At 38.9% G+C, this 16136-nt stretch overlaps 1 protein-coding gene across 21 annotated transcripts in view; it reads left to right on the top strand.

The window, feature by feature from the left end:
* Positions 1 to 14112, top strand: part of svila (supervillin a) — a 43181-nt gene extending 29069 nt beyond the window's left edge. For 8 of the 21 annotated variants that reach the window (XM_057358047.1, XM_057358044.1, XM_057358051.1 and 5 more), the window contains 24 exons: positions 902 to 952; positions 1485 to 1674; positions 1916 to 2011; positions 2252 to 2338; positions 3986 to 4163; positions 4316 to 4488; positions 4613 to 4768; positions 5767 to 5903; positions 6501 to 6648; positions 6784 to 6929; positions 8041 to 8216; positions 8357 to 8504; positions 8598 to 8791; positions 8935 to 9017; positions 9163 to 9311; positions 10064 to 10169; positions 10300 to 10507; positions 10690 to 10823; positions 10896 to 11051; positions 11275 to 11418; positions 11736 to 11857; positions 11975 to 12130; positions 12863 to 12883; positions 13330 to 14112. In XM_057358047.1, coding sequence (XP_057214030.1) covers positions 902 to 952; positions 1485 to 1674; positions 1916 to 2011; positions 2252 to 2338; positions 3986 to 4163; positions 4316 to 4488; positions 4613 to 4768; positions 5767 to 5903; positions 6501 to 6648; positions 6784 to 6929; positions 8041 to 8216; positions 8357 to 8504; positions 8598 to 8791; positions 8935 to 9017; positions 9163 to 9311; positions 10064 to 10169; positions 10300 to 10507; positions 10690 to 10823; positions 10896 to 11051; positions 11275 to 11418; positions 11736 to 11857; positions 11975 to 12130; positions 12863 to 12883; positions 13330 to 13416 — 3246 coding nt within the window. In that variant the 3' untranslated portion in view covers positions 13417 to 14112. Of the gene's footprint in view, positions 1 to 901; positions 953 to 1484; positions 1675 to 1915; positions 2012 to 2251; positions 2339 to 3985; positions 4164 to 4315; positions 4489 to 4612; positions 4769 to 5766; positions 5904 to 6500; positions 6649 to 6783; positions 6930 to 8040; positions 8217 to 8356; positions 8505 to 8597; positions 8792 to 8934; positions 9018 to 9162; positions 9312 to 10063; positions 10170 to 10299; positions 10508 to 10689; positions 10824 to 10895; positions 11052 to 11274; positions 11419 to 11735; positions 11858 to 11974; positions 12131 to 12820; positions 12884 to 13329 lie in introns of all 21 variants that reach the window. The other 13 variants (XM_057358050.1, XM_057358057.1, XM_057358054.1 and 10 more) reach the window with 6 other exon arrangements.
* The last annotated feature ends 2024 nt before the right edge of the window (positions 14113 to 16136 follow it).

Here is a 16136-nt window from a genome sequence, read left to right as displayed (position 1 = left end):
GACGGGTTTAAGCAGCAAAATGTTGCTTTGTTTGTGCAAATCTTTATGAAACCTATTAAAAAAAACTACAAACGATTTTGGAGAACCCATGGAAGCTCATTGGTCAAAAGACATGGGAACCTTACATATATATTAAACCTTTACTAATGGAAACTTTTGAAACTAACAATTTAGTAGTATAACATGTATAACATGTATTAGATACAATTTGTGGTTTAAAGTGATCGTTCACCCAAAAATGAAAATTCTGTCATCATTTACTCACTTTCGAGTTGTTCCAAATGTGTATACATTTCTTTGTTTTGATGAACACAGAGAAAGATGTTTGGAATAATGCTTATAACCAAACAGATCTCAACACCCATTGATACCATAGTAGGAAAAAATTACTTGATCGTTTTTTTTGTTCTGTTGAACACAAAGAAGACATTTTGAAGAATGTAGGACCGCGAACAGTTCTGGGGCACTTTTGGCTACCATTGTTTTTTCCTACTATGGGAGTCGATGGGTGTTGAGATCCGTTTGGTTATATGCATTCTTCCAAATATCTTTCTCTGTGTTCATCAGAACAAAGAAATGTATACAGATTTGGAACAACTCGAAGGTGAGTAAATGATGACAGAATTTTCATTTTTGGGTGAAGTATCCCTTTAACTGTTTGTGGCAAGTATACAAGCTCAGGAATCGTGCCACATTTCATAATTCGTCCAATATCGTTCTAATAACCCATCACCCCTCTGTTAGGGTTAACTGGTGGGGTCTCAAGTGAAATATCTTCTTCCTCTTTCTATTGATAGTAGCCTCTTTAGTCTAAGCTGCATCCTCTCATTTTCCATTCTTTCTTTTTCCATTCTTTTCTCATCCCTTTCTTCTTTCCGCCTGCTCTTCCCTCCGTGTGAAGGCTACCCCCCTGCCCGTGCAGGTGCATGAGCGTCACCCCTGGAGACGGAAGGTGCCTCCCACCCCCCACATCCACACACATCCACTGTTCTTCCAAAACACAGTACTCCATTAAGACTGTTGCTGGTATAATGTCTGGTAAATTAGTTTTTTGGTGGTGTTAGCATAATAAAATTAGCATTTTTGTCTATTGTAGGTTGTTTCTTATGTGCAGCTTTGACTACTTGTTGTTTCATTTGGTCAGTCAATTTGATCACTGCTAGTTATTTGGACTAAATAATATTGATACAATATTAGTTATTAGAGTATATAATATTTAGAATCTTTCTGATTGGTTCATTCCTAGATTAACAATAGGATAAACGGTGGTTGGTTGTGTACCCCAATAGTTATTTTCTTTACCAAAACTTTTACAGTATGTATTTTTATTTGTGTTTCTTACCATTTGAACAATCTTAAATCATTTTTAAAAACCTTTGAATTGAACATGAAGTCAACCAAGCATCACACTATTGTACTGTAGATTTAAACGGACAAGACATTTAAACATGTTTAATCTGGAAAATGTAATGTATTCATATCAGATCTCTTCTTTGCCGTCTCAGAGGATTGGAAACGAGGTGGTGGAGAGCCAGAGGATCGAGCGAATTGAGATGTCCATTCAGGAGCGCAAGCAGCTCATCACCACGCAAGAAGATGCCTGGAAGGTCAAAGGACACGGAGCAGCCAATGACTCGACTCAGTTTACAGTGGCAGGCCGGATGGTCAGGAAAGGTCAGGGAATAATCCCCACATTCACATTTATTTCTTTCTGAACGTATTAGGACATTGCTGTGTTGTTTTATTAGTGTTAATGTTTAAGCTCCATTAAAATGACTGGAGCAGACACAGTTTTCGTCGTCTCTCCCTATCCTACACTGATTTTTGCACTTCATTTGTTTGCATTCTTTCAATGTTGTTACAAGAAAAGTCCACGTCACAGTATAAAAAAAAGTTCTGCTCGGTTTTTTCCCAGGTCTGGCAGCCCCCTCTGTTCTCTCAAATCCAGTGCTGTCTCCTCTTACCTCTAAGAACAAGAATGGTTCCCACACCATCTCAAAGCCATTTGAAGGTGAGCAGACCATTGCATACATACACCATACATACGAACACATGCATGCGCTCCCATAACCATCACACTGTGATCAGCGGTTGCCTACAGTAGTTAACACATGTGCTTTAATAAATTCACATCCATGGTGCTCATGTACGTTATCTTCTTGTTTCATTACCCTTTTCGCTTTGTTTCTAACAATACAAGTGGCAAAACAAAGACTGTATTTTACTGTACCTGCTGTATTTGCTGATGCAGAGATTGAAGTCAGACAGGACATGAAGCTGGAATCAGACAAGAAGCTGGAAAAGTTGGAGTCATTCCTTGGCCGGCTCAATAGTAAAGGTAAGTGTCAAGGATGCAATGTCATTTTTTTTCATCTTCTTCTGCCTTGTATTAAGGAGCCATTAGATGGTTCATTCCGCCGAAATATGAACAAGTGTTTTAGGGGTGACCCCGAATAGTCGAAGATTTGATGCTTCGATAGGATGAGCCCGATTCGACTACCAAGCTCACAGTCGAATCTTCGCAGAGGTGTTATGCAATGGGCATCATGCCATTTCAGTTATATGGGCAGTGGCATAGCAGATGGGCACGCACTGTGCCGCTAAAAATATTATTAATTATTTAAAGAAACGGGATGGGTTGGGTATCAAAATCCCCGGCATATATGGGCGCGAGGTCTGGCTATGACCCAGCGCAGGAACGTGTCTCTCCGCATTGTACAAATACAAATATAACCAAAATCACTGCATACAGCAAGCACGGCGCAGACTTTCGGAACTTGTCATTCTCTGAAAGCAAGCGTGCGTGTCAGGATGGAGAAAGAGTGCGCAGGAAAAAATGTGAAGGGGACTTTTTGATTGTTTGAATGGCAAGATGCTTTATTGCTGGTAATGAACGTGCTGTATTCCCGTTTGTAAAAAATAATTCATTAAGTAGTTTTAAAAATAGTTTTGAGGCGAGACCTGGTCTAGTATTGTATGGCACAGCATTGTTACGTGATGTTTAAGGAAAATGTCCATTAATTTTACTATTTGTGGCTTGTGTTTTGAATATATGTTCCCGTGCATTTCAGGCATTTTACCTAAACGCATTTATTTTTGTACATTGCGACTCGAATCTGGCTTATTTCGTTTTTTATTTTTATTTATTATAAAGGTATATTCTGTTCTAAACAAATACTGTAAATTTATGTTTGATTGTTTTTTGGTGCATTAATGTGCTGCACTTTGCGCTGTACCCTTGTTAACCACCTGGTGTCGTCCCCACATGCGCCAGGCGATTCGACTATCAGACGACTATAGGCAAGACGTGACCGTTCTGATTCGACTATGTAAATCCTTAGTCGAGGACACCCCTAAAATGTCTGTAGTAGCATCATCTTTAAAATTTAAAGGGGTCATAGGACAGGGCTTAAACAAATGTTTTCGTTTGTTTTGGATGTAATGCAATGTGTATACACGTTTTAAGGTTCAAAAACGCTGTATTTTCCACATACCGTGCATGTTTGTATCTCCTCTTTGCCCCGCCTCTCTGAAACGTGCAGATTTTTTACAAAGCTCAACGCTCTGAAAAGCGAGGTGTGCTATGATTGGCCAGTTAACCAGTGCGTAGTGATTGGTGGAATACTGCAAGCGTGTGACGGAAATGTAACGCCTCTTACCATATTTGGAACATCAGGTTCCAAAGCAATTGTACTGACAGGTACGCCCACCTTACTTGCTTATACATTTGGGCGGTCTTGGTCAACTCATACCACGAACTGACTTGTGATTTGTGGGGGTGTGGTTACACTAAGCATTTCAGGCAGGTCTGGGTGAGCATTCGCTTTTAGATTGAATGCATCTTTTGTTCCGACACTTTAATTTTTGCAATTTTACGTGTCTAATACATTCATGGGCAACTTATAACACACCAAAGACACAGAAAAACACGTATTCGCGCCATATGACCCCTTTAATGTGTGTTTTCCACTTTCCTTTATCCTAGTGTCGGGTCTTCAGGAGACCACCATTGCAGTCACAGAAAAATCTGTTAAAGAGGTCATGACCCTGGAGGATGAAACCTTTGATAAGTTTTATCGGCACACAGAGGAAATGGCCAAGATTACAAGCGGAGTGGAAATCAACGATGATTTCGATGCCATCTTTGGAACACAGATGCCCAGGTACCATTTACTATATATGCAGCTTTTAGATCTTAGCATAGTCTAAAAAATGATTTATTCTATATTATTTTATCTGTTTGGAACTTAACCATGCTCACTTATAAGACTGTGATGTGTTCATCATTTGACTTTGTGACTTTGGTTCTTGTCAGGTTGACCTCAGAGATGGTGCAGCACAAACGAGCAGTACGACCCACCAGGAACGTTCAGTCTTCCAGGAATCCCCTGAAAATGTTGGCTGTTCGGGAGGACATCAGACACGAGTACACAGAGCAGAGACTGAACATCGGCCTTCTGGAGAGCAAGAGGATGAAACAGGAAAAGAGTAAGTCATGCAAGAGGGTGTAGGAGATTCTAAAGCTCATCTCCTCAAGTCTATTTGTAGACACGTGACTGGGTACATCACACCTGTACATGTCCTAAAAATGTTATTGAATTGCGTTTTGTAGTGAATAAGAACAGCGGATTCTCTGACGTTGCTCTTGCTGGTTTGGCCAGTAAGGAAAACTTCAGCAGTGTGAGTCTGCGCAGTTTGAACGTCTCCGAGCAGAGGTCGAACAACAGTGCCATGCCCTATAAAAAACTCATGCTCATTCAGGTCAAAGGTGAGTGACATCACACTGCCGTCAGTCACGCAAGAACAGTCTTTGATTTATTTCCTACAAGTTGTCACAACTCTTTGAAAACAACAGCAACTTCTGTTGATCTTAAAGGGATAGTTCACCTAAAAACAAAGATTATTTCATCATTTACTCACCCTCGTGTTATTCCAAACCCGTATGAATTTCGTTACAGAACACAAAAAAGATATTTTCAAGAACATTGGGAACCAAACAACATTGGCCCCCATTGACTTCCCTTGTATGGACACAAAACCACTAACGCATTTCTCAAAAGATCTTATTTAGTGTTATGCAGAAGAATGAAAGTGTTTTAGACTACATAACGGTGAATAACTGATGACAGAATTTTTCCTATCCCTTTAAGTTGGATTTACTCTGCTATAATTGAGAATAAAGAACAAACTTCAACATAGAGATAGATAGATGGCAGTCAACAACGTTCATTTGTTCTAACCTTGTTTGGGCAAAGCTCTGTTCACGACTATGCTTGATGAGTAAACCAACCTCACAGCCATGAAAGGTGGTGTGATAGTGTGCTGTTTACTTTAAAGAGGGAAGAAGAACTTCTCTAGTCAGTGTAGCAAGAGGAGACCAGCTGGTGTTGTATGTGGACTGATGGTGTAAGAATCTGGGACACTGTGAATACCAATTCCTCATAAGGCTTGCACTTTCTCCCTCTCTGTCTCTCTCTTTCTGTCTATCTCTCAAACACGCACACAATCTAAGTCACGTCCATGTACCCGATGCAACACAGAACAGCTCCCCTAACCAAAACAAAGAGAAACCAGATATGCTTAATAAAAGCGAGCAGTCCAAGAAAAACACGTAGTAGTGTACTGCATTACAGGATGTTCATGCAACTAGGCGAACAAGCCCGTACTCTCAAAGCAGATCACTTCCTGTGTATTATGACAACAGTGGTGAGCCTGTGACCTACAATTTATTTAATATCCGTCTTATTTCCCTGTGAATTGTACCAGGTCGCCGACACGTCCAGACCAGACTAGTGGAGCCCAGAGCCTCTTCCTTGAACAGCGGCGATTGCTTCCTCTTGGTGACGCCTCATTACTGCTTCATCTGGATTGGAGAATTTGCAAATGTTATTGAGAAGGCCAAAGTGAGTGTGTTCTGCGTGCGTCTGGCGAATCATGCTGTGCTAGATTTCAGTGTTCACATGTCAGCATTATAACATTAAATCCAGTATGCAATCAGAGTATTTTTAGTACGGGACCCCCACGTGCAGGAAGTAAACAAAATTAACCATAAAGGAAATGTCACATTGTCGTACAGGAAGCAAGAGGTGGATTGTAAGCGTACGTGTTTTTCTCATGCACGTACAAGCTTTCATGAAAGCTTTTATTGTCTGAAGCTGAAAAGGAGGTCATTGAACTGAGTCTGACCTGCATCTTACCATTTAGAAAGTCCCAAAGGCTTTTGAATGGATGTCGGTGAATGTAATGCTCCTCATTAGCATATGTGAATCTCCGTACACGCGAGAGAGGTTTACGTTATGCAAGCAGGGTGTGTGATTTAGGTCAGGAATGCTTAGACAGCAGAAGAAATAATGTTATTGCATTTGATTACAAAATCAAATTATTGTCTGTCTGTAATGTAGCGAAGAGAAAGCTCGGATAAACACATTATGCACTGAATACACACGGTACGTAACAAATGACGTCTCTGCAATTGACTGTCTGCATTTTCAATCCTGCAGGCGGCAGAGTTGGCCGCGTTCATTCAGACAAAGCACGACCTGGGCTGCCGAGCCTCGTATGTGCAGACTGTTGAAGAAGGTGCCAACACTCATACTCCTGCAGCCAAAGAGTTTTGGAAGATTCTTGGTGGCCAAGCCAGTTATCAGTGTAAGTTATATGTTTTCATTCAGGAATGTTTGGGTGACGTCATTATGACTCAATTCAACGGCATGGTAATAAATAAGTGTGGCAGAGAGCAATATTTATTGATCTTTATCTAATATGTCTATCTGTACTTTACAGCCGCAGGCTCTCCAGAAGAGGACGAGTTCTATGAGAATGCTGTAGTAGAGACCAACTGTATCTACAGACTATTGGAAGATAAACTTGTTCCTGATGACGACTACTGGGGTCGAGTGCCTCGCTGCTCTATGCTCAACTCTAAAGAAGTAATGAAAATATTATTTACATTTCATTTTAAATAAAGATTTCAGATGTTTTTGATGTTTAATAAAAACATAATTTCTTATAAATGTGCAATTAACAGCAAAAATAAATACAATACTACTATTTTCTTGTGGTATATATGCTTTGGGTTTTTTTATGCTGTTTTTTTAATAAAGGTGTTGCTTGAAAAGTTTGAGAACAAGGCTGCTCAATTATGACGAAACTCATAATCACAATTATTTTGGCCAATATTGATATCACCATTATTTAAGAATAATTACTCACTGACATTTGAAAGGGCATAAAAAATAATTAACATGTCTTTTTAACTTGAAACTGAAAGACAAATAAAATAAATGTAAAAAATAAATAAAAGCTGCACTGTAGATCCCTGCAAAATGGAATGCTGCTCAATAATGGTTTCACCTCAGTTGTTTTGTTTTTATAATCGTTGGAAGATAGAATTTTTGATTATTATTAATTGCTCAGGCCTATTTAAGAACCACTGTCTTATTTACATTATATACTTACATTTTATTTTGGTGTGTTATAAGCTTCAATTTTCAAATTTACATTTTACAAGTAAAATCAGGTCATTTTAATGTACAGCTATATGTTAGAAAGAGAAATATTTAATAATTTTTCATACGGTGTAATGTTTAAATTGTAAAATGTACTGATCTGATTTGCTTCAAATATAAGTATCAAGCCAGTACTGACTTAAAGGGATAGTTCACCCAAAATATTCTGTCATCATTTACTCACTCTTTTGTCATTTCAAACCTGTATGACTTTCTATCTTCCGTAGAACACACAAATATATATATATTTTGAAGAATTATGTTAACTGGACCCCATTCACTTGCATTGGTTTTGTGTCCATACAATAGAAGTGAATGTTGTCAAGTGCTGTTCGATTACCAGCTTTCTTTAAAATATCTTCTTTTGTGTTCCGCGGAAGAAAGAAAGTCATACAGCTTTGAAATGATAAGAGGGTGAGTAAATGATGACAGGCTTTTCATATCGGGTGAACTATTATTTTAAGGCACAATTTGAACAACTTAAAAATGGCAGTCTTCACACCAGACTTTATTTTCGTTTTGTGACATCTAGGTGCTGGTGTTTGATTTTGGTAGTGAGGTGTACGTGTGGCACGGTAAGGAGGTGACGCTGGCCCAGAGAAAAGTGGCTTTTCAGTTGGCTAAGCATCTGTGGAACGGCACATTTGATTACAGCAACTGTGATATCAATCCTCTGGATCCTGGAGAATGCAACCCACTCATACCCAGGTACAAAACTGCACCTAAATATTTTGGTGTTGCCATTTGAATGATGCAGACTTTATTTTATTCTCGCTTCTGCTTTGAAACCTTTCTTTGTGTAAAGTGAGCTTTGACATGTTTTCTTTTGCTGTATTTGTGTTTTATAGAAAAGGTCAGGGACGGCCAGACTGGGCGGTTTTCGGCAGGTTGTCTCAGCACAATGAAACTACCCTCTTTAAAGAGAAGTTCTTGGACTGGAGTGACACCCAGAAATCCTCGAGAAAAAATGACTCCTCGCATGCAACTGAAAATAAGGTAGACACAGATTCTCTGTGTTCGGAGTAAATAAAACATTAGATGCTGCAGATTTGATTTCAGAAGGCTGCACATTGGTAATAATTTCTTTAGGAGCATCGGAGTGGGGAATGTAGGTCCTATGATGCATCTCTGATGTTGCCGATGGTACAGACGCCAGTAAGGACCGTTTTGGATGGGGCAGATATTGGACGAGGTTATGGATTGGTGGAGGGCGACGAGGGGCGGAACTTTGAGATCAGCACGCTGTCTGTTGATGTTTGGCACATTCTAGAGTTTGACTACAGGCGAGATGATTTTTGAATTGTTTGCCATTTATTTATTTATTTATTTGTATCCTTGTGTTTAATGAAACTCCAGAATAGAGGTGAATTAAATCTGTAAGAAATGCACAATCAATAACAATCTCTCTGTCTCTCGCTCGTTCTAGTCGTCTACCCAAACAGAGCATCGGACAGTTCCATGAAGGCGACACACATGTGGTCAAATGGAAGTATATGGTCAGCACAGCAGGTGGGCAGTGTGTATGAGCACATGTGAGATCACACCAGTATCATTTGCTGAGTGATATCAACACTATAAAACTAGAGATGGGGTAGGTGCTACTGTATAGATGGGAAACATTGCTGATGATCGTATGCTCTCTGCTTTTATGCAGTTGGCAAGAGGCTGAATTCAGGAAGGATCATTGGCCCAGGGAAGGAGAAGTGTTGTTATTTCTTCTGGCAGGGTCGAAACTCTACTGTGAGTGAGAAGGGAACGTCAGCGCTGATGACTGTGGAGCTGGACGAGGAAAGAGGAGCCCAGGTATATATACACTATTATACGATGTATGGTATACTATATAGTATATAATGTAAGAAATATAGATGTTAAGTAGTCACAACCAGGGCTGTCACTATCAAGTATTTTGGTAGTCGAGTAATAAAATGTTTTGTTTACCAAGTGATCGTTTTTTATGGAGTAATCCTTTTTATTTGATTAAATTCATAATAAAAACAGTCTTACTTTAAAGGAAAAGTTCACCCGAAAATGAAAGTTCTGTCTTCGTTTACTCGCCCTCAAGTTGTTCCATATGTTTAAATTTCTTTTTTTCTGATGAACACAGAGAAATATATTTGGAAGAATGCTTGTAACCAAACAGTTCTTGGACCCCATTGACACCATAGAAGGAAAAGAATTGCTTTATAAATGTCTGTTAAACACAAAAGAAGGTATTTTGAAGAATGTAGGAAAGCAGTTATGGGGCACATTTGACTTTGCATTGTAATTTTTCCTACTATGGGAGTCAATGGTGGCCAAGAACTGTTTGGTTACAAGCATTCTTCCAAATATCTTTCTCTGTGTTCATCAGAACAAAGACATTTATACAGATTTGAAACAACTCGAGGGTGAGTAAATGAAAAAATCTTCATTATTTTTGGATGAACTTTCCCTTTAAGTGAACAATACAGGGCTATCATTTTTTAAAACGACAATAATACTTTGCGAGTCATTCAAAATAGCTGTTTGTATAGTATTCCTTTTTTTTATGTTTGTTGTTTGCGTGTGTTTTGCAGATGCAGGTCCAGCAGGGAAAAGAACCTCCTTGTTTCCTACAGTGCTTTAACGGAGGAATGATTGTCCATGCTGGAAAGAGAGAGGAAGAGGAGGAAAATGCACAAAGTAATCAGATTTGCCAACTGTTTCTTTAACTTTACCCACTTTTTTCTTATTAACTGTATTTAGCATGAGAACTATTTAGCTGCATTGTGCGCAGTGAAAGAAATCATGCTTATAATCTGATTTTGTGCAGATGACTGGCGATTATACTGTGTAAGAGGAGAGAAACCCATAGAAGGCCATCTGCTGGAGGTAGTGTGCCACTGCAGCAGTCTGCGCTCTCGCACCTCCCTCATCCTCCTGAATATCCCTAAAGCCAGCATGTACCTGTGGCACGGCTGCAAGGCGCAGACGCACACGCGTGATGTGGGCCATACCGCTGCCAACAAGATTAAGGAGCAGTGAGTGAACCGATGCACATAAACACGTCAAATCAAAAGTCTTTCAGTTGAACCAAGATAATAATTTCATGCAAGCGCTTTAGTCTGATTTTTGAGAAGTCAGACTATCAGACCTGGACATTGAAATTTTTTCTCTACGCCACATGAGTTTGCATCACATTACAAGAGTTTCTGGTGACCAGGTGTCCTCTGGAGGCGGGGCTTCACAGCAGCAGTAAGGTATCCATCCAGGAATGTGATGAAGGAGCAGAACCACTGGGATTCTGGGAAGCTTTGGGAAGAAGAGATCGAAAGGCTTACGACTGCATGCTGCAGGGTGGGTAGAATATTGTGCGTTTGTTACTGTACGTGCCAACCCAGAGCTCATTCATCTGTTTGTATCTTTCAGATCCAGGAAAGTTCAACTTTACTCCTCGTCTGTTTCAACTAAGCAGCACTTCAGGAGAGTTTGTGGCTGTGGAGTTTGTGTATCCGTCCAGAGAACCGAATTTGGTCAACTCGATGCCTTTCCTACAGGAGGACTTGTATACAGCCACTCAGCCAGGTGCTTGACACATTAACGTTCATTAAACACGGTTTGAAGTGCTGTTGTCAGATACACTTGTTAACCTGTGCTGATTGGTATTCAGTTACATTTTAATTACGCTTTTTTTACAACCAATGCATGCATAATGTATTAAGGAAAAATGATTCTTCGTTCCATTCATTAAACTATAATGAGGTTGTCCTGGACATGATGTCACTTCCTGTGTTGGGTTTTCTTTCAGCTCTGTTTTTGGTGGATAATCACCATGAAGTTTACCTATGGCAGGGCTGGTGGCCCGTGGATAGTGAAAGCACGGGCTCGGCTCGTATACGATGGGACTCCGACAGGAAGTGCGCCATGGAAACCGTGCTCCAGTATTGCAAAGGTGATAAGAATGGTCCAGTTGTTATACCAGTGGGGACCATGTTTAACGCCATGTCTAATGTTTCTTACAATTACTTAAGGAAGATTTTGAAATGAAATTGAAGATTGTTTATGGGAATAAAACTCTTTATTAAAAAAGACTTCTGACCTGACAACCTAGTTTTTTGCAGATCTTATATTCTTACATTTGTTTTAAAACAAGGTTTCTACTTTCCTGTTGATGACTGATATACTTTCTAAGTAAAGAGGATTAAGTTATTAACACTCATTGTGCTTACAAACTAACAGCTTGAGGTCTTTCTCAACTTGTCACTGTAGACAAAAACGAGAAGAAACCGCCCAAATCATACCTGATCCATGCAGGGCTGGAGCCTCTTACCTTTACTAACATGTTCCCATGCTGGGAACACAGAGAGGACATCACTGACATCACAGAGAAGGTGAGAGAGGTTTTAAAATGCATCCTGTACACAGTTATATGAATGTTGATTTTCTCCATTTTCAGACTATTTTCTCATCAGAAAACATTTTTTTTGTTATTTTTCTGCGATTTTTAGGAAGCTGAAGTATGCAATCAGATCATTCTTGTTGAGGACGTCTTGTCTAGACTCTGCAAGACCACGTACCCATTGGCTGATCTACAAGCCCGTCCCTTACCAGAAGGCGTTGACCCTCTAAATCTTGAGATCTACCTATCAGATGAAGACTTCGAGGTAAGACAGTGCATGTTTTCAACAGCAATGATTAAATGATCTTTGCATCTGATCAAACCTCTATTTTATACACGGTAGCGTTTAGGTTCAGTTATTTCCAAAGTTGTAATAAAGACAACTCTGCTATGAATTACTCATCCTTAAGTTGTTCCAAACCTGTATACATTTGTTTGGTTGGTTGTACACAAAGAAAGATATTTGGAAAAATGTTTCTGGGCCACCATTGACAACCATAGTAGGAACAATGATCGTAAACACATAAGAAGATATTTTGAAGAATTTAGGAAAACAAACAGTTCCGAGGCACCTTTGACTACCCCAGAAATGTCAGTTGCTAACATTCTTTTAAATATCTTTCTTTGTGTTGTACAGAACCAAGTAATTTATACAGGTTTGGAACTACTTTAGGTTTAGTAATTCATGACATAATTTTCATTTTTGGGTGGAGTATCCCTTGTGTTTTAATAATCCGCTTTCAGAATAATGAGATTTTCATTCACAAGAACAGGAACATTAGCAAAGTGTATTGTCCATTTCTGTTCTGTTATACTATCTGCTTTCTTTTGCCTTTGTGTTTTCATACTTCTCATTCTCCATCCACCCTGTCTTGTTAAAGAAGCCCCTCTTAACCAATCTCTTGCTCTTTTTTCCCCCCTGCATCTTTCTGCTTTTCCCCCTTTGCTGGTGTAGTCTTGCATCTGACAGAGGTTATTTTTTCCCTTCACATGCCAGGGTGTAGGGGCTTCTGGGAAGGTGAGTTTTGTTTCATGAGGAACACTGGTGTTATTCCCACTAATGCAGCATCCTCACTGTTTGAACCGCTTCAGCATTTGCTTTGTATCTGAAACTGCCTTGTCCTTAGCAGCGTGTGGGTCACCATGCACCACCAATAGCTTACTTTGCATCATGCATGGGGTCGATTAATCATAATAGGATTTTCCCGTATGGCTATACATGGAAAAGTGTTAAGTTTTGCTAACTTTTGTGTATTTTTGTAAATTCTTTGAGCCTTCTAACGCAGAATAACCATGTTGTGGGTTTGTAAGGGTTGGTGAGCACTACTTTTGCGTGTGTACACGTGTGACCATTCATCAACTTTTTCCAGCACACCAGAGAATTTAGTCTGATAACCTGTTTTTCAAGTCATTTTATGATACACGTAATTATTTATGATATAAATGTGTGTGTGTTTCAAACAGAAAGCATTGGAGATGACAAGAAGTGAGTATGAGGCACTGCCAGGATGGAAGCAAGTTAATGTGAAGAAAGCCAAAGGATTGTTTTAGTGGGAAATGTGTTCAAAGTGATTTGAATCCGCAAGTGGAGAACTTTCTCATTCCTTTTCATCCAAATGGAAAAAAAACACAAGCGTGCCTGTGTCAAACCACACAGGGAAGAGAAAAGGAGGAAGATAAAAGAAAAGACAGAGATTGGCAGGGGTTTACCAGCCTCTTGTAGCACATCTCTTCCCGGTTTTGTTTCCAGTTTTTATTTTTGTTTAGTTTCATTTGTTATTCTTGTTTTACAGCTCTTTGAGCATTTCCCAGCTTGTTGCGTTCTTCCTGTCCACGTGATAGAAGCCATTCAGCCCTCATGCACTGCCCAGCTTTATGTAAAGACCCATGAAAAGAAGCCGTTTAGTATTATCTGAATGTAAGATGGCTCAAGTGTCATTAGTATCATTGGTAACATTCATACTGCGTTATTAAATGGCCTCCAGAGTTATTTAATCATCCAGATAGATGCTTGAGCTTTGTGTGTGCGTGTTTATATGAGTGTTTGTGAATCTGTACAGTTTGAGCGTCTAGGTTGGATTGAATGAAAAGTGTGGAATAAGAGAAAATATCTTTCTATTCTGCATTGTATAGTGCCTTGCCTTCATGTACAGTTTATATAAAGACAGATGCTAGTCTGCATTTTGAAGACTTATTTGTGATATAAATAAATAATAGAGCAAAATAAACACTGATATATGTATCGTATTTTGCCTTGTGTGTTCTTCTCAAAAGAGTGTTTTTGATTTTAAGTGTAAATAAAAAAATTTTTTTTCATTAAATGTAAAAAAATACATTTGTGTAAATGTATTATATGTACTGTTAAAATGCTTGCAAGAATTGAAATATTACAGGTCCAGTGTACGAAATTGAGCGGCATCTAGTGGTGCGGTTGCGAATTGCAACCAACGGCTCCAACGACTCCACCCCTCCCTTTAGAAGCACTATGGTGGCTGACACAGCACTTAGATGTCATTATTTAGCTTTGTGGAAGAAGATAACATATTTACGAAACGCACTCTGTAGAGCAGTCTGTTTAGGGCTACTGTAGAAACAGCATGGCGAATTTCATTTAAGAGGACCTGCCGTGTATGTAGATAGAAATAGCAAATTTTAAGGTAATAAAAACATAACGCTTCATTATGTGAGGTCTTTATACACCTCTGAAGACATATTTGTGTATGTTATATTGCATTTCGGTCAATATATCCTCCAAAAAATTACAAGCACCTTTAAGTTTCAATACACATTCATTTAATAAATAATAGTTTTTATTTATTATAAACGATTTTGGTAATATTTAAAGGGAAAACGAAGGGGAAAACATTTTTTCCTAAGAAACGTGCCGTTTATAATCTCAATAGATGGCCAGCAGAGAGCGCTGTTGCTGTACATAATTATGAGAAAACGGTCCAAAGGTTTTCCGTCAAAAGTAGGATTTTTGACATTTTTACTTCTACAATTTACCATATTTATACAGAACCCCTCAGATTTACAGAAATACACTTCGCGTAATTACACTGAATTCATGTATTTTACATTTGTGACCCTGGATCACAAAACCAGTCTTAAGTAGCACGGGAACATTTTTAGTAAAAGACAAAAATACATTGTGTGGGTCAAAATTATCGATTTTCCTTTTATGCCAAAAATCATTAGGATATTAAGTAAAGATCATCTTCCATGAAGATATTTTGTAAATTTCCTACCTTAAATATATAAAAACTTTATTTTTGTGAGTGGATGGTCTGCCACAGTGCCCCTGATTAACAACTTCAAAGGCAATTTTCTCAATATTTTGATTTTTTTGCACTCTCAGATTCCAGATATTTAAACGGTTGTATCTCAGCCAGATATTGTCCTATTTTAACAAGTTGTATATCTATAGAAAGTTTATTTATTCAGCTTTCAGATTATGTAAAAATCTCAATTTCGAAAAATTGACCCATAAGACTGGTTTTGTTGTCCAGGGTCACATTTGTGGTTTTAAATTCAGCACAGCTAAACTGATGAATCTTTCCCTCTGTCAGATGTGGTCTGTGTTATGGTCAAAGACAAGAATTAGTTGCATAAAACAAATGATAAATTGCATAAAACACTGCTATCAGTCCACAAGAGGGCGATTATGCCAGCAGGGAACTTGTCGGGTCAAATAGGGTTTACAAATCGCATGTTCCAATCAAAGTCAGGCCTAAAAATGTCACATCAAGTGATTGGTGATGACAGTTCAGATCTCCCGGTCAAAAGGCTGCTTCCTGCTGTCAGGCAGAACAGAGGACACAAGTTTTTTCAGGCAGCATCTTACTGCCCCATATGAATAAGTTAATGGATATGTTGTGTATACTTTTTGTTACATTTTATTAACTCATAACAGCAAGAATTTAATTCGCATGTTGGCAAGGCGTATTCTATATGAGTAGCCTGGAAGGACCTGAAAATAGTTGCATGTGAATATTCTGTTTATATGATTTCATATACATTTAATATGTTCCAGTTACATTACAATTGACATGCCACATATTTCGCAGGCAAGCTAGAGGGTCTAGTTAATCCAGGATCTCATGAACAATATGATCAGGGCAGACAAATCTGCGTTACTTGGAATGCACTGACCCTCCAGTTAAGAACCTGATTGGCTGTGCGGGAAGAGGTTGCTGCGTTTGATTTGCTGGAGTTGACGCACTGAAAATTTCCCATTGGTTGGTACGCATGTAGGCTGTGTGGTTGATGGG

Source organism: Triplophysa rosa, linkage group LG18 (assembly GCF_024868665.1).
Source record: "Triplophysa rosa linkage group LG18, Trosa_1v2, whole genome shotgun sequence".
Lineage (NCBI taxonomy): Eukaryota > Metazoa > Chordata > Actinopteri > Cypriniformes > Nemacheilidae > Triplophysa > Triplophysa rosa.
The sequence above is the reverse complement of the archived record's forward strand: the minus strand, read 5'-3'. Positions and strand labels throughout refer to the sequence as shown.